General features: G+C 40.3%; 2 protein-coding genes across 2 annotated transcripts in view; both read left to right on the forward strand.

The window, feature by feature from the left end:
* Positions 1 to 226: 226 nt before the first annotated feature.
* LOC140943997 (vigilin-like) lies at positions 227 to 21,147 on the forward strand. The gene is made up of 19 exons (XM_073393106.1): positions 227 to 399; positions 569 to 880; positions 4,977 to 5,198; positions 5,904 to 6,104; positions 6,773 to 7,082; positions 7,422 to 7,633; positions 8,723 to 8,827; positions 9,272 to 9,350; positions 10,445 to 10,584; positions 11,762 to 11,980; positions 12,548 to 12,634; positions 12,825 to 12,956; positions 13,651 to 13,869; positions 14,441 to 14,662; positions 15,480 to 15,983; positions 16,713 to 16,952; positions 17,802 to 18,029; positions 18,956 to 19,168; positions 20,211 to 21,147. The coding sequence occupies exons 2-19, from the start codon at positions 614 to 616 to the stop codon at positions 20,487 to 20,489; spliced, it is 3,879 nt and encodes a 1,292-aa protein (XP_073249207.1). The 5' UTR covers positions 227 to 399; positions 569 to 613; the 3' UTR covers positions 20,490 to 21,147.
* Positions 21,148 to 21,582: 435 nt separating this feature from the next.
* LOC140944007 (monocarboxylate transporter 10-like) overlaps positions 21,583 to 26,466 on the forward strand; it is a 6,755-nt gene continuing 1,871 nt past the window's right edge. Inside the window, exons 1-2 of the mRNA XM_073393118.1 lie at positions 21,583 to 22,003; positions 25,230 to 25,807. Of these exons, the coding sequence (XP_073249219.1) occupies positions 21,856 to 22,003; positions 25,230 to 25,807 (726 nt within the window). The 5' untranslated portion in view covers positions 21,583 to 21,855. The remainder of the gene's footprint in view (positions 22,004 to 25,229; positions 25,808 to 26,466) is intronic.

Below are 26,466 nucleotides of genomic sequence, written 5' to 3' on the forward strand. Positions count from 1 at the left end.
CAAACGAAACCAACCACGTGGCAAAAAAGAAGAATATTCTCCAGGGTTGATGCGAACCCTCACAGCTGAGTAAACGAGGCACAACTGGAATTTCTCGTCAGGCGTTCTATACTTGTCGCTCGTTTAAATCTGGGCACCAAATTTTTCACCCTTCTGATTGGTCAATAACGAAATGACGCAATGACTTGGAAGTGAGACAAAGAAGCTTGTCGATTTCGCCTGATTCTCGTACGTAAATTATTCTTCTTGTGTAGGAGCACGTAATCGTTGCTTCTTTATTCAAGCCACTGGGGCCGAAATAGTAGTTTTTTTTACCTCTGTGACCGGCACTCTGGCTTGCTAACCCAGGAACTAATCCCGGGACTGATTTTATCGGAAACAGTCACCATTGCGTAGCAGGTCTGTTGGAATTCCCGTTTTGTGTTACGTGAGAGAAATTTGGAATATCCTTCGAATTTGCATTAGCCACGAGACACGGTTTTTGCTGTGCGCAAAACCGTGATTGCTTTTAACTTCTCGTCGTGTGTTGTTGTTAAACAGCTGTTGTTTCTTTTATGCCCTGTTTTAGTGGGACTGTAGATCCTGACCGGCAAACGGACCAGATTTCAAGAATATGGACAAGATAGCAAATGGGTCGCCATCGCCTGGTGAAGTTCACGGTCAAGACTCTATGTACAGCGACGGAGGCTACATCGCACAAACAGATTTGAACAACCATTTTGAAGAAGACGCAGGATTAGACTTGGAAGGCTATCAGCCTACTTACGCTGAAGCTTTCCCTCCTCTTCCAAGCTCTCACATTCAAACCTCTACCCAAAATGATACCGGATCAAAATGGCGAACCGCGACTGGCCCAATTCGGTCTTCCACAGTGACACAGGTATAAATAATCTCGAAATTTACTGAAACTGGTGCGACCTCAAAACTAAATAAGGGCTCGTTTAGACGCAAATGCCATTACTTAATACTGTGAGCATCTTTGTTCATTATAGTTAGAGATAATGGTTTGATTTGCCGTCTTTGAAGAACTCCCTTCTAATATTCTTGAATTAGCTATCTTCGTAAAAATGGATACATACATGGCTTTTCTTTCGTGGAATTGTTTTTATTTTCTCATTTTTTTTGTCCGACGAAGTTTTGTTAAGTGGAACTTTTCCCACGAAGACATGTCGTTGACGTTTTTGCATTTGGTGGCGAATTAGGAACCGGTTTTCTCTTGTACACAATCGAATTTTTGCGTTTTAATTGTTAGCGTGGCCACGTTTACATGTGAGCCTCTTCCGGTCGAACTTCACACTATTGTCGTGTTAGTGTCTCATATTAAGGAATTGTTTTAGCAAAGTGTCCGCTGAATAGTCTCACGTTCGACTTGTTTCTCCATAATTCAAGGGCGTTACACTCGTTATCCAAGCAGTTAAGCACTATTTCTTTTTTGTTAAACGTTGATTATTAGAGCAAGTCAAGTTTTCAGCCATCTTCACTATCAATAATTCAGACAGTTGTAAATTTCATATTCGACTTGGTAAAATGTTGATATTCTTTGATGATACAATTTTTTGGAAAAGAAAATTTACTCTTGTTTTTTTTACTGATAGAAGTTGAAGAATAAAATTTAATAGTGTGACTTATGACATTTTACGTGGTCGTTCGCACTTTCTGAATTCAATAAGGTTTGCAATTTTTAGGACGTTTTACCAATATCCGTTTGTGAGATATATTGCTATTCTTGATCATATCTTAAACGATTCTTTTTTAATCAGCTATATCCTTTACATGTTTTTTTCCTTGCACGGGTTTAGAGAGCATTATCATAAAATCGATTTGCATTTTCGTTTTGTCGCTATTTTACAATACAAACGTCCCTATTCAAATTTGTGTCGTGTTACGACATTGCTTAAAAAGCGCAGCAATATTCCATCAAGCTGTCCCTCAAAATAAACCCGGTCGTTTTATAACGATATTGATATCACCTCTAAATGTGAATTCTCTAAAGCTGAAAAAAAATAGATGATGAGTGTAAAAATTCGGGTTTGGAATTGTCCCTGGAAATTATGTAGTCATTTGTAACTTAATAATGTTTATGTATCGTGAAAACAAGATGAAAACTACTTTGTCATTCTCATAACATTATCACAAGATTTTTAATACTAAAAGGACGTAGTCTGCGGACTTATTTGTCGTAGCTTAACAACTTGATAATATCTAAGATGTGAAAAGTTCTGCTCATACAATAATCAAACAGTTACTTGTGTGTTTAGACGTAAATATATTTCTCACTTGTCTGTGATGGATTAATATGCATGTTTTTTCATTTGCGGTAAATACAACCCCACTACTCAGACTCCCAAGAGAAAAACTTGCTGTGAGCGTTAAATTTACTGGAAACTTATTGAAAGAGAAAGTAAACCAGTTTGAGCTAGCAGTGGGTCTGGATTGATTCCAACAATACAGGAAAACCCCGGGAACTCAAACTCTGAGGGGAAACAAAAAACAGTTTGAGTTCGCGGGGAATTTGAGTCATCAGGGTGAATTTCAGTGTAATTTTGATCAAGGAAACGGAAACTTAGTTTGAGTTAGTGGGGAATATAAGTTATTCGAGTTTGAGTTATCAAGGTTCTACTGTATCAATAGAAAATCATGGTTATGACAGTGAAAAATATGTGCTAAGGGAAAATGCTGTGATGTTTATATTAAACAAATTCTCTGAACTAATATTTTTAAGTAATGTATGTTGGTCAGTGTAGAAAATTTGTATCTGGATAATGGGTCACTTGAGTTGACTTTAGCAGGAATCTATCTACTCCACTATCTTACTGACACTAGATTATTCCAATATGAAATCAAAGGAAGATATTTTGGTAGCAAATTACATCTATCAAGCCCGTAGCTTGTAAAGAGTCAAACATCCTTAACCCAAACTGGTGATGTTAGTTAGTGCACTTTTTCTAAAATATGATGTACTACTTCTGTAAATTTTAAAAAATATTTTTCTTGAATTTTGCCTTACTAAGGGCCTACAGCCTTACATCACCACTGTGGTAGAGAAAAATTAACCAGTTACATGTGCATATGTTAAAGAGATTTGCTTTTAGATGCATGTAGAACCACCTTTGCCCATAAAGTCTACTTGCTCCAACCTGTATGTATGGATGACGTAAGAAATCATGAGTATTATGAGTGATACATTAGTATAAAATCATCTTCAATCCTGAAACGTCCAGTATTAGAATGCAAATTCTCCAAACTGGCCTCTCTCCATTTTCTATGATACTAATGGGGAGAATTTGTGTAGAAATTTAGACATTATTTTTATTGTCGCTGATCATTTAATACACGTGTGGACTTTGATGTTTTTGTCAAGTGACAAGCTGAGAGCTTGGGTGCATTTGATTAGGGATTCTTCAATTTAGATTTCCTAACTAAGCTGCAAAGAATGATTTTGCATCTAGATCTTTTGATTGAAAGCTTTTTTTGTTTGGCAAAATCTGTCTTTGGATTTTGTGTTCAATAACTAGATCAAACAAATCCTGGATATCCCAGTCGAGCACACTTGGTGCACATAAATTTATAGGGCTTGAACAGATCTAAAATTCTTGCTTGCTTTGATTTATTTTGTTTGGCTTGGCATAGTTTGCTTAAGTTTACTCTTTTGATAGAAGACAACTTGTCTGAGATCTTGTTCATCCAGGCATTCAGGGGGGAAAATTTACTTGTTTTCTACTTTAAATTGTTAAAATAACTAAGGCCGCAATTGTGGCAGTTGGACAAGGTTTTCAAAAGTAATTTTATTTGTTGAACATTATATAGTATTCTTCTTCAAGTTTTGCACTTTTTTGCTGACAGGAAATGGTGTTTTTTTTATTGGACCCAGTTATGGCTATTAAAAAAAATGCAATTTGTTATGACTGGTTTTGAGTACGACATACTTAGTGACAAACAAAACTAATCTTCTCAAGTCAAAGACCTACCAGCAAGTATAATAGATGTATTTTTGAAAGAAAGAGGGCGTTAATGTGATGAAATTGGTGAAAACAAACTCAGGTGATAAAATAAACATTTGAATTTCCTAGGTAATTTCCAATTAATCTCTGTTTCGTTTTTCTTCTAAGAGCATGTAACCCAGTAGAACTAGTTCCTTTTCATAGAAAGCTTTTGTATTTTCTTTATTGGAGACAGGATAGTTGCCCATTTTACCCCTTTTTATACACAATTTCTATCAGGTCTACCGCTTTCATTCTTCCAGCATGGCTGAATTTCCTTGGTGGCTGACTATTAATCTCTGTTTTGTTTCTTTGCTGAAGTACATGTAACGCAATAGAATTATAGTTTCCTTTTCATTCAAAGCTTTGTGTTTCTTTATTATAGAAAGGATAGTTACCCATTTTTCCCCTATTTATAGGCAAAGTTAATATTCAGAAACAAAAACAAGAACAACAAGTCAAACATGTAAATTGCAAAAGTACACTTGAATTTTTACCAATGGCCACCACCCCACAATAGTAACTTATCTCTGTGTCCAAGGTGGCCTTTTAGAGGTTACAACATTGATTTTATCTACAGACTCCAAAGCTAGAACGGTCTTGTAATACTGTAAATCCTCTATTAAGTCCTGGGGGCAGGAGAAAGTTCAGCACATGAAGCTGGAGGTCATGCGGCCAAAGACCAAAGTAAACCATAACTGATCAGTCCACGTTAATTGTTTGTGAAGAATAAGGATGGAGGTAAGGGGGATGGTGTGTGGGGGGGGGGGGGGAACTTAATAGAGAGGGGAGCTTAATAGAGGATTTACGGTCTTAGTTTATCAAGACAACAAATTGAAATGGTTATTCTTGAGTTTCTCAAGAAAAAAATAAAAGGAATGTTTAAGGAAATTACCCTCTTTTTTGGCATTCTGTTTTACACATGTAGAAGTTGCATTGTAGGTGATGATGTAAAATTCTAAATGTAACCGTGATCGACTTAATTCTTTTGTTCAGGTTTTTCGTGTGCCTTTAGAAGAACGACGTTACAAACAACCAAATGAAAATGCTTTTGGAGATGACCGTCAGCGTGAAATTTGTCGTGACATCATGGCAAAGACTGGAGCTGCAATTGAGATCAGCTCTGGAAAGGATCAAGGATTGACGATTATGGTAACTGGAAAACCCGAATTGTTGGCTAAAGCAAGGCGTATGGTACTGACCCAGCTTCAAACCCAGGTAATTTTACGAGACTACAGCCACTTACATGTAGAAAAATGCTTGATATGCTACTGTTACTTATATCATTTGAGCCAGGTTCATGCACCTTTTTTCTGTTTTCAGAGTTTTAAGAATTCCAAGATTGTTTTGAAAGCTTGCAATGACAACTTTGAAATGGGGCTAGAGTCGGGGGATATCTTGTTTTCAAGATAATTTTTTCCTCTGAGGTGCACTGAAGTAAGAAAAGTATGTGTACATGTAGCTTTATGGCAAATGGTGCAACCATTATTTTTTGTCTGGTTGTACATGTAGCTTTGGACTTTCATTGGTGTGGTTGTGACTGGAGCTATTGAAGCTTGCTAGTGTGCCATCAAATCCATGAACAAGTCTCTAATAGGAGTACTTGTATCTTGGCCTTTATAATTACCCAATATAAGTAAAAACTCAATCTTTACATGAAATCCTAAAAACTGTAGGCATGTATCTTTCTCAAAACACGTCTGCATGAAAAGAGCAGGGTGATATGCAAGTTTGTCTAGTCAGCTAAAGACTCCTTTTTAAAGGTAGCTGTAAGTGACTAGTTTGTGTAATCAAGAGAAGAACCAAATTATTTACTTAACCTTTACTCAATACTGATACCCCTGAAGTATGAACACTTGGCTCTGTTTTTCCACCATGTATACTTCAGGGAGGCTGATTGCAATATTTCTGTTTTGTTTTTAGGCCAATGTTGAAATTAGCATTCCTCGCGAATACCACAAATTTATCCTTGGTAAAGGAGGCAAGACCCTGCAACAGTTGGAGCTACAAACTGCAACTAAGATCACCATGCCAAGAGACGGATCAGACACCATAAGGATTGTTGGAACGAAGGAAGGTGTGGATAGTGCAAGACATGAAATACAAGTCATCTCTGATGAACAGGTATGTTTGAAGGTTTTCTTTGGTTTTCATTTGGCATCTTACATTACATTGTAATCATTTCACCCCAGAAATAATACAATAATAATATATCCTACATGTAGATGAGTTCTGCTTTTTTTGTTGAATTTTCATGTTATTGATTGTGACTGAGATATGGGGTTACAACTTCAGACAAAACTGTTGAGACAGTTTCATGTTTTTTGGAACTCTTGCACCATTTCTATACTACCATCTCCCCTAAACAGAAAAAGTAAGCCCTGTCCTTTTCCCCTATTGAATGTTGTTTTGTTTTATAAAACCAACGAGTAATTCTCCTGCTACCTGAAATAATTTTGGGTATAAGGGGATTAGGGAAAATAGCCATTCGTTTGGAAATGGTTTCCATCTTAGCCATTTTTACAGGAAAACAGAGAGATTTTTGCTTAGTGCCTCAACAGGTTTTGTTCAAGGTTGTAGTATGGTCATGTATGGTCATCAAATTTGAGGTGTTTGAAAATAATATTATTATTAATCCCGGAAAATCCTGCAATGTACAAAATCACCAGAAAATTTCTTAAAGCAGATATCATTTTGACATGTTTTTCAAACGACTGCGTACCTCTATTTTGAAGTCACCAAAAGTACAAACGGGTCTTGGAAAGAGCTAATTTGGGGTTTTTTATTTACAGGCAAAACTGGCTTTTGAGCGGCTGATGATTGAACATGTCTATCACCCCTTTATTTCTGGTGGAAATGCATCGAAGATCTCGGAACAGACTGGAGCACGCATCAACATTCCTCCACCATCAGCTCAGAAAAATGAGATCACCATTGCAGGTGAGAAGGAAGGCGTGGCAAAGGCAAAGGAAATGGTTTTGGCAATTTATGAAGAAAAGAAGCGCAAGACTACAACAGTGTCAATTGAGGTGAAGAAATCACAGCACAAGTATGTGATTGGCCCCCGTGGTGGAACACTGCAAGAGATTCTTACACTGACTGGTAAGGAAAACTCTAGGTAGATCTACATCTGTAACCCTGTGACCGTAATAGTATACATCATAAAGTCTGCACACGTGGAATCAGTGTCATGTAGGTTTGTGTAGTGGCCCTTGGGGCCATACTGTACTTTTGCTTGTGGGCGACTAGAAAATCTTAGTTTTTTCGTAGAAATCTTATGCCAGCACTCTGAGAAAAATTGGTGGAATCCTAGTGAAGGGACTGCTTTTGATTTGAATGGTCACACCACGTATGTAGGGTTTTGTCCCCAGTCTCAGAAGTTAGAACTGCTGTGTATGGTCTTAATATTTTTAATTTGCATCATCATTCTTTATTCTTTAGGTGTTTCTGTGGAGATGCCTCCTTTGGACAGTGACCTGGAAACCATCACCCTGCGAGGTGAACCAGATAAACTTGGACAAGCTTTGACTCAGGTTTATGAGAAGGCCAGCAGTGTGGTATCGGCTGAGGTTGATGCTCCACGCTGGCTCCACAGGTTCATCATTGGCAGAAAAGGACAGAACATACGGAAAATAACCCAAGACTTACCCAAGGTATTCTCAATTTAATGTTTTTGTTTTCATTGTTGTCTTAAGGCGAATGGAATGGAAGTGGCAACTTCTTGTCTGGCACTCTTAGTGTTACTTACAAAATTGTATGCATGGGGAGATCTCGTGGTGATAGAATAATAAGACAGTTGAACTTCTTTACAATAGCCACCCTATGAACAAAGATGAGTGGCTGTTGATTAGAAGTGGGGGTTACAGAAAGGTTGAGACATTCATTATTCAATCATAACTTTATTTTATTTTGGATTGTAGAGTAGCACACAGTGCTAGTATCTCCAAACTACATATTATAGAGAAAAAAAAATCAAAACAAAAAATGAAATGGAAAACACAACTCTTAATAAATATAGTCTATGATATTGCATTTAAAAGTAGGAAGTGTTTCCAACATTCTGATATTATCAGTCAGGTTATTCCAGGCACGAGGAGCACTAGTATCTAAATGATGGCGATCCATAGATGGTAGTCTTAACATGTGGTATTTCCAGCTTGTTATAGCCTCTCAAATTATAATCTGATACACGCTGCCCTTGAATGTGAGCCCTAAGTTAAGACGGGGTGTACCATGACTCCAGTGTTTTGGATTTAGGGCAGAATATCTTTTGGTTTTGTAAGTATGATTATAATGAAGGTATATCAATAAAGTCAAACAGAATGCTTATAAGAACGGTAATGTTCAGTAAAAACAAAGTGAGCAAGCTACTGCGAGTACATGTACATATACATCAGTTTGTGCATCATTCACTTTTAGGTTACCATTTTGGAGAGGTTATTTTCGCAGTGGGGCAGCCTGTGTCGTGGATGTGATAAAACCTGGATCTTAAAGCCTGCAAATTAAGCAATGCCGCAATTCTTGTTCTGAACCCCCTTCAAACTCAAGGAATTACTGGGAGCGCATTTTGAATTTCCCTTTAACCTGATTGGCCAATCAAACCGTGGCTTGTATAAGCAGGTCAATCATTGGGCATACTCAATTCCTGGTACTCAGCTGGGTATCTAGAGCAAGGCCGTTGTCGAGAGGTGACCGTTTGCAGAGGTTTGACTGTATTAAGTAATCAGTTCACTTGATTTCAGGTTCATGTTGAATTCAGTGATGAAAAGGACAGTGTCTCCCTGGAGGGGCCACCACAAGAAGTTGAAAAGGCACAGGAATCTCTTGAGACATTCATCAGAGAACTGGTAAGAAGATCAAGACACATGTAGCTTTTTATATATATCCACTAGGCACAATCAGCGTCAAAATTGTTGGGACATTATACTCAAATAGGGTAACTTAAGAGAACAGAAGCATCTACACCCCTTCCCTGTCCCTTCCATTCAAAGTTGGGGTGTTTTTTTTTCTATAGGTAGCTCGAACAGCAGCACTACATTGAATGTAGGGGACAGGGGGAGGAAAAGCTATATTTCCCCGTTTTGATGTCAGTAAAATGTAAAAAAATCCCATTTTAGGGCAAAGTGTCTCAACTCACTTTGTTGCCAATTGTAGGTGACAACTTAGTGCAATGTGTGTTACACTGTAGGAAAAACTTGCTTGCACAAATTCAAAGTTTACTGATGTTAAAGTTTATACTTTTTTGTTCATTGCAAATGCGTAATAATTATGTCCTTGTTTTCCCTTGGTAGAAAGCATCAATGGACTATGCAGAAATCTCTGTAGATCATAAATATCACCCTCACATCATAGGCAAGAATGGAGCCAATGGTAGGTGTGATATTTCCTCTTTACCTAATACCTCACTTCTTCGTGCTCCCTTATGCATAAGGCCTCCACAGGTCTCTGCCAACCTGCTACAGTGGAACCTCAATATAACAAACCCTCTACTTTTGGGTCAGAGACTGTTGCGAGTGTTTTGTTTACAAATACAGGCACACGCTTACTGTACAATGAATGAGAAATTTTCAATACTGCACAAAGCAGAGCTTCGGAAAATCTCGGAAGTCGAAGCCATTTGAACACGGCACAGTTTTTATGTGTTATTGTCGTTAATACATTCTGTCACTTTGATGTCGCTAGGTAATGGTAAATCATGTGACCAATGTTAAACAATGAGGCGTGCAGATTTTAAACAGTGAATGAAGATGTTATTAAATGTATAACAACAGAGTCCTCGTTATAATGAATGATTTTGTTTACCCAAGTAATGGTGAAATATATGGGAAAAAAAATCCTGGATATACAACGTAATGAAACCTCATTATAGCAAACAAATTAATTTTTTTTGCCATTCTCTTGGCCCTTTGTTATATCGAGGTTCCACTGTATCTTGAAAAGTTTTTCTGGATTTACTAATGATATATTTTCCAAAGGGATGGTACATATTCCATCATCCAACCCTTGGTAGTTGTGTAGAAGCTGCTTGTAAGGTCTCTCCTGATTGGTTGCCGAAAACGATAACATGTCATTCTTTCAATTGTTTTAGTGTTGTTTGGGGTCAGGGTTAGGCACCATTGGTGACTTCTCTTCCAAACAGCTGCTACATGACCCTTCCTAAGCCTGAAGGGCCAGGTATTGTAAGTTGCTTGGCCCTTTCACCCAAAACCGGCCGAGCAGGGTTAAACCCACCATACCAGCGACCAACGTCCAGACTGTTATGGCTTCCAGGGTCATCAGGGCACACAAACCTACCCATCATGTTAAGGGACAACACTTAGGAAGGAGGTGTAAATATTTCATCTTACCTTTTTTTGTAAATGTTGCCACCTTCCTGAAATCAAATTGTCAGAATTGATTTAGGATTTACAGTGATATTAACCGTGTTTTATATTTAGTTTATAAATGTTTTCTTTTTTTGCCAGTGAACCGCATTAAGACTGAAACTGGAACATCCATTTTGATCCCATCCAACAATGAGCACAGCAACGTCCTAAGGATTGAAGGCTCACCAAAGGGCGTGGCTCTCGCCAAGGAAGAGATTTTGCAGATGGTCAAGAAACTGGTGAGCAAAACAAGCCCTCAGGTCTTCTTGATAATTTGCTATATTCTCCTTTCAAATTACCTTTTCTTGTGCCGGTGAATGACAGAGAGACTTCTGGTATCAATAGTCACTAAGGGCCTTTTCCCACCCACCCCTTGGCTCAGTCTCCAGTGGTTGCTGCATGGTTGCTGCCTAACCCCTCTCCTAAGGCAACATTTTGCCCTGAGGGAGAAGTAAGTGTTAATGTTGGCCTAGGGAAGGGGTAGGTAAGCAGTTTCCCAGAAATGTGCAATGATCCCAAAAAGTTCCTATTTATGTCCATGAGGAAATGGGACTACAGGGGAGAGGAGGGTGGAGGATGGGTGATTAGGATGGTCATTTTCCTGTCTTGCCTTTGTTTTTTGATTTTACTAACATATCCGAGGCTCACATTGATAGTAACTGGCAAAAAAATTTTTCCTTGAAAGATTGCCATTACCCCTTCAAGTTTTCATCATGGTTCACAGACAGTTTTAGAATTGCAATAATATTGTTCCTATTGCGTGTCTTGTGTATAAATCAAGACAACTATCAAGAAAAGGCCATTTTCTTTGTTACACAAAGTTGTGTCATCTTCATACATGCCTCGGTTTTACATTAAGACTCTTTGATATCATATATGCTCTCTGTTGCATCAAAACTCTCCAGATAGCCTGCGAGCAAGCTCTCTGGGGTGCTCTGGTGGTGGGGTGGGAAAGGAGGGAGAGCTTGCAACTATGTACGTCTCTGGAATTTGAATATCTGCATCGAAAAAGTCGATGCGAAATGCTGATTGGAAGAGATGTCATTAGTAATGGCGTCATTACCCTTGGCACGTGTTTTTCAATGTTTGGTCACATTCACGCTCGTGTACGATTCACGCTGATTAGCAGAAATCTGAGAGCTCAGTTGACTGGGAGCCACAGGAGAATTGGACATGGATTCAAATTCCACAGATGTAGTTGCAAGCTCTCCTTCCTTTTGCCACTCTGCCACCAGAGCGCCCCAGAGAGCTTGGTGATAGGCTAATCTCCAGAACACTTTTTTAATCTTTGACTACAACTACACTGTGGTAATAAATAATAATAATTATTAGAAAAATAAGTTTCTCTGAATGTAGTGGGAGAATTGGGTTACAATCTTCCTGAAACTTTACCATGTCTTCATGATCTCATAACAGGAAAATGAAAAGACTAAAGACGTGATTATTGAGCAGAGATTCCATCGTACCATTATTGGAGCAAAGGGAGAGAAAATCCGTGAGATTCGTGACAAGTATCCAGAAGTACAGATCTCTTTTCCTGATGCTGGTAAGAAGAGTGATGTGGTGAACCTGCGTGGACCAAGAGAGGGTGTGGACAGTGTTTACACCTTCCTCAAGAAGCTAAATGCTGAACTGGTAAGGAGTGTTGGCACCTTACATCCATTTGAGGATGTAGGGTCAAGGCTGTGCTGTAAGGAAAATTGAAGGGAGCCCTGTGCTCTGAACCTGTAAAATCTAGGGTGCTCAGCACATGATTTGTATGAAAAAAGTAAGATTTTGTTGTCACCCAAGAGCAAAAGTTGGGTGCCAGGAGCTAGTTTTCTCTGCTTGAGTACAGCCCTGAGGGTACACTAGTAGATTAACGTTGTTCTTGGAAGAACTGAAAATCAAAGACAAAATTTGAGATAAACAGCCTTCTTTCTATTCGACAAAGGATACTAAGGATGTAAAAGTTAGAACCGTAGCCTTTCCTTTTCATAGTATGTTGTAGTATTAGTTGAAGTTTTTCTGTCTTAATTTTAAAACACAAGATTCTGTAAATCTGCATTCTGACAACAATATTAATTGTTTGTTGAAAATCTGACAGGTAAATGAGCAGAATGGAACTGTTTTTATTTTCTATTTTTTCATTTTTTTTTTATTTTTTCCAAAATTCCAGACAGAGTGGAGTTGTTAGTAGTCTAACAATCTTTCATTCCACAGATCGCTGCCAATTTCCGTGTGGAAGTACCAATCTTCAAGCAGTTTCACAAGAATGTTATTGGTAGAGGAGGTACAACCATCAAAAAGGTAACAATATTTCTATACATGTTTGAGACAACGGGTTTACATTAAGTATTCATTTTATTGAGATCCATGTAGTTGTAAACAAAAAGTCAATAACTATTATTTGGCTGTTTTGCTTGGTCGAAGGGGTGCTTTAGACAAACACCACTCTTATTTTAGCCCTGTCTTTATTAAAATTCTCTTGTTTTAACAGATTCGTGAGGAAACTGACACCAAGATTGAATTACCATCAGAGGGAAGCGACAGTGATGTGATTGTCATCACTGGGCATAAGGCGCAGGTTGAAGCAGCTCGAGATCGCATTACTGCAATTCAAAATGAACTGGTAAGACTGTGGCAGTCATTTATTTCTGGGCCCAGTTATTTGTCTGCATTTATACTGGAACAGTTAAACTTCTCTGAAACGTGACAAAGAAAATAATGGCAAATGTGAAGACATAGACAAAGACATAGTTTTTTTACCCACAAAAAGCTTAGGAGTCATAACTTGTTAAAACGCTCTCATGAAGAAGAATATTTGGTCATTATATTACAAAAAAGAAATATACTGTAAGTTAAAAGGGATCACTTGAAATTATATATACAAATAAAGGAAAAATTCTTTGCGTTTAAAAAATTACACTGACACATTGAGAGATATAACTAAATTATGTGAAGTACAACAATAATTAAAAATTATTTTCATATTTACAATTCACAATGAGCAGAAAGAGTATGTACAACAGCGAAAATGAGCTGATAAACACAGCTCAAAACAATTCTTATGGATAAAAAATTGCGTGAAACAACTAATTTAGGTGTAAAAATAACGAGCGGTAAACGACAAGTAAAGAGGAAACTTGGTCACGTGGTAAAAATTCACGTTTGTCGTTTGACGTAAACGTGATGTTTAACCTCTCTTTAGATTCCACTGGGTCTGTTACAGAAGGGTGTAGAGAAGTACATGATTTAACACTTAAAAAATAGGGTCTGAAATGTGGTGACTTTCAAATGTGATGTCAGTGGCGTATTTGTTGCAGGCAAATGTTACTCAAGTTGATGTAAACATCCCCCACAAACATCACAACGCTTTAATTGGTGCCAAGGGAAGGCTCATCCGTTCCATCATGGATGAGTGTGGTGGCGTCAGTATCAAGTTTCCACCCGAAGGCACTAACAGCGACAAAGTTCTGATTCGTGGACCAAAGGATGATGTGGAGAAAGCCAAGAAGCAACTGCTGCAGCTTCTGACTGAAAAGGTAATTTATTCTAGGGTTTCTTGCTACACCAGTGAGAAAAAAAGAACGTTTAAACACCATTGAAATTGCTAAGTGATTAAAAATAGTCTTATAGGCCCTTTCATTTAACGGTTTTAGCCCTCGAAAGAACCTCATGCAAAGAAAAAAAGGTTTTAATGCATTTAAATGCAAGGAGTTGACAACTAAGAGCGCCTTGAGTGTCAGTGGTCCATGGTATGCCAGCTTGCGCATTTCTTGCGAGTCACTACAACTTTCTCGTGATTCAGTGAAGTGTGGAGTTCTTCTTAGCGCAGCGTTTTTCCTAACACGAGATTTCTTTCAGCAGACCCCCCCCCCCCCCCCCCCCAACTGATATTTTCTTTTTTGTTGGGGGCTCACGGCAGGGTTGCGCCTTTGCGCCAGCCATGTTGGTTTTATTCCCTGGTTGCCAAAAGAGGGAAGGGAAGAAAAAATAAGAAAATGAAAGGCAGAGGCAAAGAAATAAAGTAAATGAATATTTATAATACGAGGGTGACTCTATGATATTGGGGTGACTGTGATAATTACGTAATGTTTGTATTTAATGCCACAGGAAACCAACAGTTTTACTGCTGAGATTCGTGCTAAACCCCAGCATCATCGTTTCTTGATTGGCCGCGGAGGAGCGAACATCAGAAAGGTGCGCGAGAACACTGGGGCGAGGATTGTGTTCCCCACCCAAAGTGATGAAGACAAGGAACTCATTACAATTATCGGAAAGAAGGAAGGAGTCGAAGCGGCCAAGCAAGAGCTCATGAAATCCATTAAAGACCTGGTATGGAAAGTCATCTATTAAAGTTTTCAAATCAGAAATAGTAAATACTCTGCTGATCATTAATGTTCCTCGTCCACCCTTCTGGCGGAAGTTTCTTTTCGGCGGGGTTTTAACATGTAACAGTATCAAGTCGTTCGCGCCACAAAAATTTGCGTAGTTGGCTTGTTTTACGTCCCCAAGAGAACAGCTACGCGAATGTCAGCGGCATGCATGGAAAGGACTCAAAACCACGCCGAAAAAAAACATGCCGGATTCCTAGTTTGTTGTCATATTTTTTTTTTTGGAAAGATTATTTTTTAAGAAGGCGAAAAGTTTGGGTTCTACGCACTGGAAGACTTCATGTTACTTCGATTGTCCTGTTTCACATCTTCCATGACGCTTTTTTTTTAATTTTTGCCTTAACCTTCATTATTTCATATAGATAAGAGTGTTAGGTCTGTCAGCTTGTTTTAAATTGGTCCACATCTTGAATAAAAGCTTTCCCTATTCAATTCACCTGGTAAAAGGCCTCCAATGGACCAGAAAATCAGAAGACTTAACTTTCTGAATGAACTTATCCTGAAAGATGAAGTTAGACTTGTAGGATAAAGCTAATGGTGTTTACTAAAGATATATCTTGGGTGGCGACCGCGGAGATCGCTGATTTTCGAAAATCCGTTTTTTACCCAGAACATTCTTTGTAATGTTCTGACAAGAAAGTTGGAGAAAAACGCGTTTTTAAGAACACACAATACGTCTTAAAGGAAGCGGCTTAGTTTAATGTTTGTAAAAACTGGTTTCATGTCTTTCTCATTCACTATTGTTTTCTTTTACTTAGGACAATATTGTTGAAGGTGAGGTGCATGTTGATCCCAAACACCACAAGTATTTTGTCGCCAAGCGCGGTGAAAAGCTGCGAGACATCGCTGAAGAATTTGGCGGAGTCGTGGTCAGCTTCCCTAGGAACGGAGTAAACTCTGATCGCGTTGTATTAAAAGGAGCCAAAGAATGCATTGAAGGTGCAAAGAAACGGATCTTGGATATCGTGGCCGAGCTTGATTCCATGATCACCATTGACTGCGTCATCCCACAGAAGTATCACCGCAACATCATGGGAGCCAAAGGAGTCAACGTGCAGAAAGTGACATCACAGTACAATGTACAGATCAAGTTTCCTGACCGAGAAACGAACAAGGGCCAGGGAATGGTGAACGGAAGTTCGTCACCTGTAGAGGTGAACGGTGACGAGCCGGGATCTCCACCAGCAAGTCCTCGCAAGTGTGATACGATCACCATTGTTGGTTCTAAGGATAACGCTGAAGCGGCCAAGCAAGCCTTACTGGTAGGTCCACTCAGATTTAGCCTTCTTAACCCTAATATCAAAATTTAAATGAAATTTAAAGGGGGTAACAACTAAAAGCGCCTTCTGTGCCTTAGGTCAGCGGTCTTTGGCATGCGCGTGCCCAATAGCTGGCTACATCGATCATGTGATTCATTGGCGGGTTCAGTTTTCCTTCGTGCTAGGTTCTGTAAACCATTTTCTTCCCCTCCCCCCCTCTCCCTAGGCTTTGTTGGTTTTTCTCCACTGATGTTTTCAGTGTGACGGGTGCCTGTTCGTTTCCTTTCGTGTGGGGGCTCATGGCTGGGTTGTGCCAGTCATGGCGGCATTATTTCAATCTAGGGGCTGGCTGCCAATAGTGGAAACCCCTGGATATTCCAGGCACCCAACCTCCATTTTAGCGATGCAGTTGTTAAATTCTCATTTGTTGCCCCTATGTATCTTCTATAGAAGAAGTGGGGAGAAGTTAATTAGGTCTGAAGCTAATTCCCCCTGTGTGATCGCGTCCTAAATTCTCGTGACCACCCTGTTTTACAAAGCATTGACAGGCGAAGAGTCGCGCGTGAGGAGAGAGTTTTCGCTTTATTCCCTGGCGTGTTAGCCTTTGCCGCTCGCAATAAGCTTGCTGCGTGGTTTGCTGGCCCACAGTACAAGCGAGAGTTTATTTTCTTTCCCTGGCCTTGCCTTGAAGCATAGTGCTCGCTGCTTACACATAACGTTATTTTTCTCTAGGAACTCGTACCCATCACTGAGGCTATTACTATACCGTTTGATTATCATCGCTTCATCATCGGTGCCAAGGGAGCGAATGTGCGCCACATGATGGAGGAGTATGACGTCAGTATTACCATACCCCCCTCTAGGGATGAGTCTGATCAGGTCACCATCGTGGGAACACGCCCCAAGGTCAACAGGGCTATTGAGGCCCTTCAGGAGAAGGTGGCTGAGATTGAGGCGGAAAATGAGGACCGGGTAGGTTACTTAACGTCTTGAATTTCATTCACATATTAAATGTGAGAATCACTTTGTGCAGCTCAACAAACAGTATCATTAGAAAGTATTTTCTCGGTAACTTCATCCACAAACTGAAAACTTTTTCCTTAAGATCGAGCCCTCACCCTAAGATGGTCATCTTCAAGCCAGACTCGGTCAAGATGGCCTCCTCTAGCGCTCGTTCTCGACGATCTTACGGAAAAATATGGGACTGTGAACCGTCTGTTCATTAAGAAGCACCTCACACTGCTGAGGTTGAAAACTTGTTTCCTCCACTACTACACTCTCGCTTAAACCCGTAGTAGAAGGACAACGGCCATGGCGTTTTCCCGCCAAAATAGTGAGCTTAAGCAACAACGACGGCGATTTCTACGAAAACGTCACTTAAAAAGTGATGTCGCGTTGCTTCAAACTTTGTCGCGCTTATTCCACCTCGTTCAATTCGTCAAATGTTGGCAATTTTTTCTGCAGTTGAATTCTAAATAATGCTGTATGGAAGGCCAGGAAAGTAAAAAGAAAATTGTTGTTTTGTTCACGTCCTCAAGATGTGAAATTAGACATTTACACGTCGTAGCCGTACAGTGACGGCAAAGAAATGTACAAAAAAGCGTGATGCACGTGCAAAGTTGTTGTTTTGCCAATCTAAACCAATTGCTTTTTTGCCGTTCTCGTTAACGTCACCGTCGTCGTTGCTCAAGCTCCCTTATGACGCTGGTTCAGGCGCACTACTTGTTAATTGAGAAAATCTCGTCCACATTGTCGACCTCGTCTAAGAATCTAAAAGTCTTTGGTAAGTCATTTTTTAAGTCAATTCTGTTTGTTTTTTAGCAACTGCGTAGTTTCAAGTTGGAAGTGACCGTGGCTAGCTCTTATCACCCCAAGATAATTGGTCGCAAAGGGCAAGTCATCCAGAAAATCCGCACGGATCATGCGGTTCAGATCCAGTTTCCTCCTGTTGACACGACCGAATCCGACGCTGATAAGATAGTGCTGACTGGGTACGAACACAACTGTGAGGCTGCCAAGGAAGCCATCTTGAAGATTGTTAAGGATCTGGTGCGTATCAGCTAAGTTTTTATTATAATTCTTTCTTTCATGCCTCTAAAACTTGAGTTGCTTGCCATTTACACAAAATCATGTGCATTAAAAGAAAAATATACAATTTGACGTTGTAGGAGAGCGACCTGTTGCATGTACGTAAAGTATTTTTAAATAAGCTGAACAGACCAAAAAGAGTAGAAAAATATTATCACTTAAAATCAAAGCCCATAATTATTTTCTGAAGCTTCTCAAACGGAACGGCGGGATCCATTTGATTTTCCAACGGGAATTTCCGGTTTTTCCATGACGGTAAATGGAAAATACCCTTTGTCTTCGTTCCCTCGATTTTGTAGAAGAATTGGGGAGGGTCGACATCCTTTAGCGGAGGTAGCTTTGGAAATTATCCGACATTTCTCGACGCAAAATGACGTCTTAAGAAACTTGCTCAGAAATTCCATACTGATGACGCGCACTTCCCAGATCTGGGTAGTGCTTTTGATTGGTCGTGCCGCTCTTGAAATTTACTTTAACCAATCAGAAGCACCACCCAGTTCTCATTCAGTATGGAATTTCTGCGCTCGTTTCTCAGACGTCACTTCACGGGGAAACCAGTGGTGGCGTCGCGAAATGTCGGCTGTTTTTTCAGGCTACACTAGCCCTTTAAGTGCCAGTAGTGACCGAAAGCAATTTTCTCCTAATAATATCCATACATTGTCAAAAGATAAAGTTATGAGAATTAATAAAATGATCAACAAAAGGAAAATGCCATGATCTTTTATCAAATTCTCCCAAGTAGTTCTTAAGAAAATCTATGGAGATCAGTTTGGAGAATTTGTATGTGGATATTGGGGCTTAAAGGGCTAGGAGAGATTTCGGTTTTGTGAAGGTTCCAGAACGATGGATCCGAATTCTTTTTCTCTGACAAGTGCGGTTTATTGCAGGAGGACCAAGTCAGCGTAGAAGTGCCCATCGATCCGCGCGTGCACCGCCGCTTGATTGGTATGAAGGGACGCGCAATCCGCAAATTCATGGACACCTACAAGGTGGACATCCGGTTCCCGTCACTGAACACTTCAGATCCAGTCGTCATTTCCGGTCAAGCTGATAATGTGGAAGAAGCAAGAGATCAGCTTCTGTTATTGGAAGAAGAATATGTAAGAATTTAATTATTCAGTATAATAATTATTTGTTTAACCCTTTCTTTCGTTGTTGTGGCCAATTTAAACGTTTTTATTAAAATCATAAGAAATAAATGGAATCGTGTAAAAGGTCTGCCGAAGAGATTTCGTTTGAATAGTCTTCGTAGGATTTCGTCTACAGACTCAAATTTGAGAACTGCGTACTATATAAATAGTACCATGGGAAAGTACTGCTGAAGAGGTTTCATTTGAATGGAAACACCATAGGATTTCATCCACAGACTCAAAAGTTAGAACTACATACTAAATAGATAGTACCATGGGAAAGTACTGCTGAACAGGTTTCATTCGAATGGTAACAGTAGGATTTCATCCAAGGACTCAAATGTGAGAACAGCGTACTAAATAAGTAGTACCATGTGGATGTGCTGAAGAGGTTTTATTTGAATGATCACACCATAGGATTTCGTCCACAGATTTTAAAGTTAGAGTCACAAAAATAATCTCGCCATAAACTGGTCTCGAAATGTAAGAGTAGAAATCAATACAACAGACTGTTTTCAAATCAACTTCTAGAGGTGAGTGAAAGAGAGGAGGGGGGGGGGGGGGGCAAGTGGTCGGGGAACGTTCTTTTTTTGCTTCCTTTCACCCCTCCCTTCGGACCGATAGCTTGCCCTCAGGCAAGAGCGGTAGATTAAGTTTCAGTTACGAGAGTAAGAAAAGGAAAGAAACAAAACCTCCAAAGTTTGGAGCAACAGGGTATCCGTGCTTTCTGATAAAGTTACTGTTATCATACCGAAGTAGTGTAGTGACATAACCCTTGAACTCCCAAGAAAGACCAACATCAATGTTCTCCGGACAATTTTGATGTAAAATGCTTTGATCTTTTATCAAATTCTCTTCACTTATTCTTTAAGGAAGTGTATAAAGATCAGTGTGGAGAATTTGTTTGTTGATATTGGGGCGTAGGGTTGACGACCTCCCAACACTCAACAACCTTCTTCGCTGTTTCTTGTAATGTGTAAATCACACTTTGTCCTTTTCTTTTTTCGTTCAGATGCAAGATGTGCGTGACGAGATCGAAGAGCACGATCTAGTGAGTCACTACATGAATCCGCCTAGCCGGCAGAGTAACCAGGTCGGCTTCGTTGTCCGGGATGCGCCTTGGGACAACGTCCAAAAGTCAGACGGGTTCAAGAAGCAGCAGCAGCAGCAGGCACCTCCAAGTAAAGAGCATCCGCTCCCCCCTGACACCAGCAACATCGGAGAGTTCCCTTGCATCGGCTCCGCTTCTGCAGCGCCACGCCCCACCGCTTGGGGACCCGCGCGGCGCTAGAAAGCTCCTGAGCAAAGTTATCCCCCAGTGAAACGAGAAGTCACCCAGTTAAAGTTTAGAAAAATAGGTTTTAATAGATTTTAAGCGTCCGTGCCACACACCGTAATGTGTGAGCGAGTGATTGTTGTGTTATTTAACTTGTGTCTGGGTTTTAACATGATGAAGGGCCCATTGCGTGACCATTGTTACGTTTTCACTGACGTTTACCACTTGTCACGAAATGAACTTTATTCTGTCACGGGTCCGGGGCTGTCGTTTAGCTTTTCATTGGGTGGTCAATGGGTAATTGCAGGTTATATTTTCTCGCTTTAAACGTGACTTATAATTTACCTTTCAAATTAAATTATTTTTTCATCTGATTTTAGCGACCATCCTTTCCACAATCACACTACAATGTCCATTAAAAGAAAAAGGACATCAAAAAAAAAAAAATAGTAATAAAAGAAGAGGAAGAATCTAACGTAATATTTGATATCTTTATATTCCCTACCCCATTCAAAGAAAAAAAACGAAATACAAAAAATTAGATGAAAATTAAAGAGCCAGTGCTTGAAAATTGTCATTCTGACCTAAGACTTGATGAAAGGCAGAGACTTTATTTTACTGGGCTGTTCGCCGTTTTTTAATGGTGGATTTGTCAATAAAGTGTTTACGCAGATTTTCAGTTGTGTAAGTTCCTGTGTAGAGACTCTTATGAGGGATTATCGGAGTGCAGCCTGTTCACAGACCCTCTATTTTCTCTTCAAAGTCCGTCGAGTGTGTGTGATAAAATATAAACCGCAGGGGATTTATTGACCGCCAGCGCAAACGGGTAGGGGTGCTTTCTCGCGCTCGCCGATGTTTTCCAAAAGAACGAACAGAAACATTAAACAACGTCTTTGTACAGGCTAATCGGAGTGTGAGACGGGTGAATTAAGCAGGGCAGGAATGGAAACGGATATAACCTGTAAACAGCTTTCCCCCCGGAAAATTTGAAAAGAAGAAATTTCCAATTATTTCCTGAGGGGAGGGGGTGGAGGCTATACACAGCGCTGATTTTAAGCGACGACCGGAAATACGGTACAACATCCTGGGCCTGGCCACATCCACACTTGATGTCCTTCATCACCAGTTTCGCGCGACACTTCGGCGTTCACATCACATGTAACGTAAACAAAGCATTCTCTGTCAGGTCACGCAAAGAGCGTTGCGTGACCAGGCAATAATCAAGCCATCGCCCTCAGTAGGTTCTACAAGCCCGGTCTTGGAGAAACTATTTGAAGGTCACTCGAACGAAACTCTTCCTCTTTAACCCGGTGAACACTCGGACTGTGTAAAGGTTTAAAACGAAGGCGCAGTTTGTGTTCTATTGCATGAGCTTAAAAATATGGCTCATCTTCAGGATGGCAAATGGTCTTGGCTCGTCTGTTTATCAGCTACAATGTCATGGTTTGCAGCAATGGGCTTTGTGTTTAGCTTTGGAATCTTCTTTCCTGTATTCATGGATTATTTCAAAGAGTCAAGGGAAAAAACAGGTATTGTACCATAGCCAAGTAATTTTAAGAAACCCGAAAAATATTTGACGTTAGAAGTTAGAGTACCAGGACGGATAGAGGTTTATCTGCCCTGTAGAGTACTTTTAGAAATCAGATGCACCGTTTCCTTGAGCAGAAACGCATAGGCTACCGGCTAAATGGATGATTCCAATAAAGCATTTAGAAAAACAAACTGCAAACACATGGAGCTTAACCTATTCCCGCAAGTTGTATTTTATAAGGTCACGGCTGTTTATTAAGATAGCTAAAGGTGTCAAGTTCCAATTAAGCAAAATAAAAAGGGTAATGAATAAAAATAAAAAACAGATTCCGGAGAAAAAGGTGAATGAAGGTTGACGTGATCCTTTGTTCCCTAGGATTTGCGCTTTAAAAATTTCTGACTCTGATTATTTCCTCGGCCAAATAAACTGTGGTTTTAAAAAGGTTGCGTAAACATATCGATCACTTTGGTTCGATTACCAGACGGGCAACTTTAACTAATCGATTACATGGTTGACGGGAAAGGGTTAATTGAGCCTATTAATTTCCACTCTGATTTAACTCTCGACCTTGCGCTGGGGATCTTAATTACTTAATTCACTTCATTTTTATTATTTTTTTCCCTGCAAGTGTGCGTGAATGATTGATTGATTTTTTTAACCTTATTTAGACGACTTCGGAATGTCTTGTACGGTGTTTGATAAGGTTTTTCCGGGGGGTTTTAAAGACTACGCTAGGTTTTACTTGTAACAGTGCGAGAGGAGCCAAGCTCTTGCTTTGGGCCATTAAGTCTATCATGGTCTGTGTATCACAGGGTTGCTGGTGGAACTTTGTTGATCGCTTTGTCTACTAAGGCGAATGCCGTGATGACATATAGAAAGGTTAGGGGTCACTCTCAGCCGGATATACACAAATTAAGCGCGTGACTTATAGTCTATTCGTACTATAGGCCACAGGAACATTAAGGTAACCCAGGCTCATTGTATCACCACACTGCAAACACTGTGTTTGTGTGAAGAAAAGTTCTGATCCGAAAATTTGTGGACTACGGTGGCCCACAACTGTCACGGCAAAAACAAAATACCTCACGGCAAAACCGAAAACCTCGCGGCAAAAACAAAATACCTCGCTTCAAAACCAAAACCCTCACGGCAAAACCACGTGACCTCACGGCAAAACCAAATACTTCACAGCAAAAACCAAATACCTTTCAGCAAAAGCAAATACCCACGGCAAAAGCAAGGCTATTTTGTTTTTGCTGTGAAGTATTTTGTTTTTTTGCTGTGAGGTTTTCGGGTTTGCCGTGAGCCGTGAGGTTTTTGGTTTTGCCGTGACAGTTGTGGGCCACCCTAGTGGACTGATCCACCCTGCAGTCAATTGCTGCTGTCCTAACTTAACTGCCCACACGGAGTTTCAGGATTCCTCTGGTCTGATTTCCTGAAATTCCGTGCCAGAGCATTACACGATCGGAACTTCTGCCTGATTTATGTATCGGTCAAATCGAAGCTTCAACATGCCCCCTCCCGGGCAACCCCCAGGGCATTTGACTTTTTTGAAAATTATTGTTCAAATTCCCCCCTAGCCGGGCCAAAATGCCGTTCAAATGCCCCACACTAGGGTCCATTCAGGTGATCAAATGCCCCCACTCCGGGGACATTTCACAGGCACAAAAATGACAGAAGGACGGCGGAAACGCCTTCATTTGTCGAAGAAAATCTTTATAAATGTAACAAAAACTGAGCAACACTGTTAGCGTATTTACTACGAACAAAAGTCTCGTGCAAAGCGGCGGAAATCGCTGCTACAAGGTTACTGAATGCTCAGCTTTTCTTCGTCATGCAACATACAAAGCGTTCTATACAAAAAGACCCCACCTATTGAGATTACTACATCATGACCATTTCACTGACATGCATCATCGCTCACCTTATTAATTAACATACTTGCAGTAGGTCAAAGTAGTTGACCGTTTTATTTTATTTTATATTGTTGTATTGAACCGACGGTATAGGTATTGTATTTCATTGAAAACACAACAATAAAATACATTCATACATTCAAAGCCTGAATCCAATATTAAAAATTTTAAAATTTAAATACTTCAAATACGGCACAAAGCTTGTTTAGGCCCTTTCCTCGTAACCAATTGGCCACAAAGGAACAATCTTTTCCACGAAAACCCTCCAACACCGCGTCCCCCATGATAGCTCGCCACGCCAAATATTTTACATGAAATCGAGGGTGGAGTTCAAATTCCCCACCCCTAAAGCATGGGGATCAAATTCCCCACCCCCTGGAAGACTCTGATAATCAAATTCCCTCCTCCCCGGGACGGCAAAGGTGTCAAATGCCCGGGGTATGCCCGGGGGGGGGGGGCATGTTGAAGCTTCGATTTGACCGATACATTAGGTTAACCTAAGCCGGATTTCATCAGCCTTTCTCCCCCTGCAGAGTCCTCTTTGTGTCGCAGGGAGGCTGGGGAGAGGCAAAAAGAAATCACGAGGGGGACGATGGGAAGGGGAAGTCCCCTCTTCCCATCGTACCTCGCGCGCTTAATGCCTTTTTTATTGGGATACCCAGGGGAAGTCTCTACGGAGGAGAGAGACAGCCTTTTGCGTTGGGCTTGCCCGTTTTCACGCGAACGTTTCTAACACCATTTCTTGTTTTAGCGTACGGGTGAAAAACTAATTTCACATTCAGTATTTTATAGATCGTCAAAAACCGCCAAAATGTTCTTTCAGGGTAACACTTAAAAAAAGCAGACTGCAATCATTTTTTTCGCGCACTTGCTATTTACTTCGTTTCCCAGATTTTAGAATAATATAACAACTTCTTGTCCGACAAATATACCTTATAGGCATAATATTAAATGTTACAAACAACAGAAAAGAACTTTGAAAAACTGTCAGGCAGTTCCTACTCTTTGAATTCTGATAAATTTTGTGCGCTTCTTAAAGTGTTCGGCGAGGTAATCTGGATAAACGCACGCGCGTTTTGCACCCTATACCGCGACGATTGGCGCACGATGATTGGATTATAAGGACGAGGAATTCATCACGAAGTTACATATTACCATAGCTCAGTGTTCAGAATGGGCTGTCGAATCCCTTTATACTGTTTAATAGGACGCCTAGACATGGCTGATGATGCATCATACCCGTGCCTTATTATTTATCTATCTAGATGTAGCTTTTAACGTTAGTGTTTTTATTTCTCTTTAATGCAGCTTGGATAGGCTCCCTTGCCATAGCGCTAATCTTTTTTGCTGGTCATTTGTCGGGAGCCTTGGTTAAGCGATTTGGTTGTCGTTTCACCACCCTACTGGGGGGATTTCTCTGTACGTTAAGCCTCGGCCTCTCCTCCCTGGCACAAAACATCCTCCATTTGTATCTAACCTACAGTGTTCTGTATGGCCTGGGAACTAGCTGTGCTTTTTCTTCGAGCCTCGTTATCATCAGCAAGTACTTCAAAGTGAGGCGTTCCTTGGCGCTTGGAATCGTAATGTTGGGGCAGGGCGGGGGAGTCCTTATATGGAGCCCTCTTTTACAGAAAATGATCGACGAGTTTGGCTGGCGTACCACGTACCGAATAATGACCGGGGTAGTTCCAGTACTGTTCTTGTTTGGCATAACATACAGTCCTAACGTAGAAAGTGAAGAAGTAGATACAGGTCAAACCGCTGTGGAGGAGAAGAAAAAAGGTTGCCATATTGATGTATCTGTGTGGAAAGAGCCCAAGTTTGTGGCCGTTTGTATATCGGCATCAGCGATGATGTTTGGCCACTATGTGCCACAGATTCACTTGGTAAGCTAAGCTTCATCAATAATGTCAAAGAATAAATATATTGCTTCTCCCGAGCCTTAATGCGAGCGAAACTATTTAATAAAATCGCCGCTATTTCGTTTGCAATCACGTTTTTTCCGGGTGTCCTCGCTGGGTGCAGTGGGCCCTTTACGCTGGAAATGTGCCGTCTGCTTCGTGATTGGCTGTTTTAATCATGGCACACAGAAACCCAAATTCAACTTTTCAGTAACTGTCGAAGTCGCTTTTAATTGAACTTTGTGACGTTTCCAAGTCTCACAGAAAACGTTTCTTTTGTTTGAGAAGTTTTTTTTTTTCACCAGATAAAACAGAGGCTTTACAATGCAGAAAATGAAACAGAATGTAACCGTGCATTAGTGAATGCAACCGCAGTTAATGATTTGTCGCAAGCAGTATAAGAATATAAATCCATTTTTCGTTGGTCAGTCAGTTTTCCAAGTACCTTTGACCTGGGTGTTCATTTTAAATTTGGAAATGACTTTCAGTCACGCACAAATAGTTATTATTTTTTTTATGAATAGTTGTGCAGTCGGCCATTTTGAGGTTCTTGCGCGCGAGACTGGGTTCGATCAGATTGCATTATGGGATTGTTTTGGGACGCTATCACTTCTGTCATTGGCTGTTACAGATTTATCTGGGTC

This window comes from Porites lutea, chromosome 1 (assembly GCF_958299795.1).
Source record: "Porites lutea chromosome 1, jaPorLute2.1, whole genome shotgun sequence".
In the NCBI taxonomy this organism is placed as follows: Eukaryota; Metazoa; Cnidaria; class Anthozoa; order Scleractinia; family Poritidae; genus Porites; species Porites lutea.

What these genes read in the sequence shown, in the direction of transcription:
- LOC140943997 (XM_073393106.1), top strand. Translation starts at nt 614, where the DNA reads ATGGACAAGATAGCAAATGGGTCGCCATCGCCTGGTGAAGTTCACGGT. An exon ending in TAACCCAAGACTTACCCAAG is followed by an intron (nt 7,634 to 8,722) that starts GTATTCTCAATT and finishes ACTTGATTTCAG; the next exon opens with GTTCATGTTGAATTCAGTGA. An exon ending in GAGGTACAACCATCAAAAAG is followed by an intron (nt 12,635 to 12,824) that starts GTAACAATATTT and finishes TTGTTTTAACAG; the next exon opens with ATTCGTGAGGAAACTGACAC.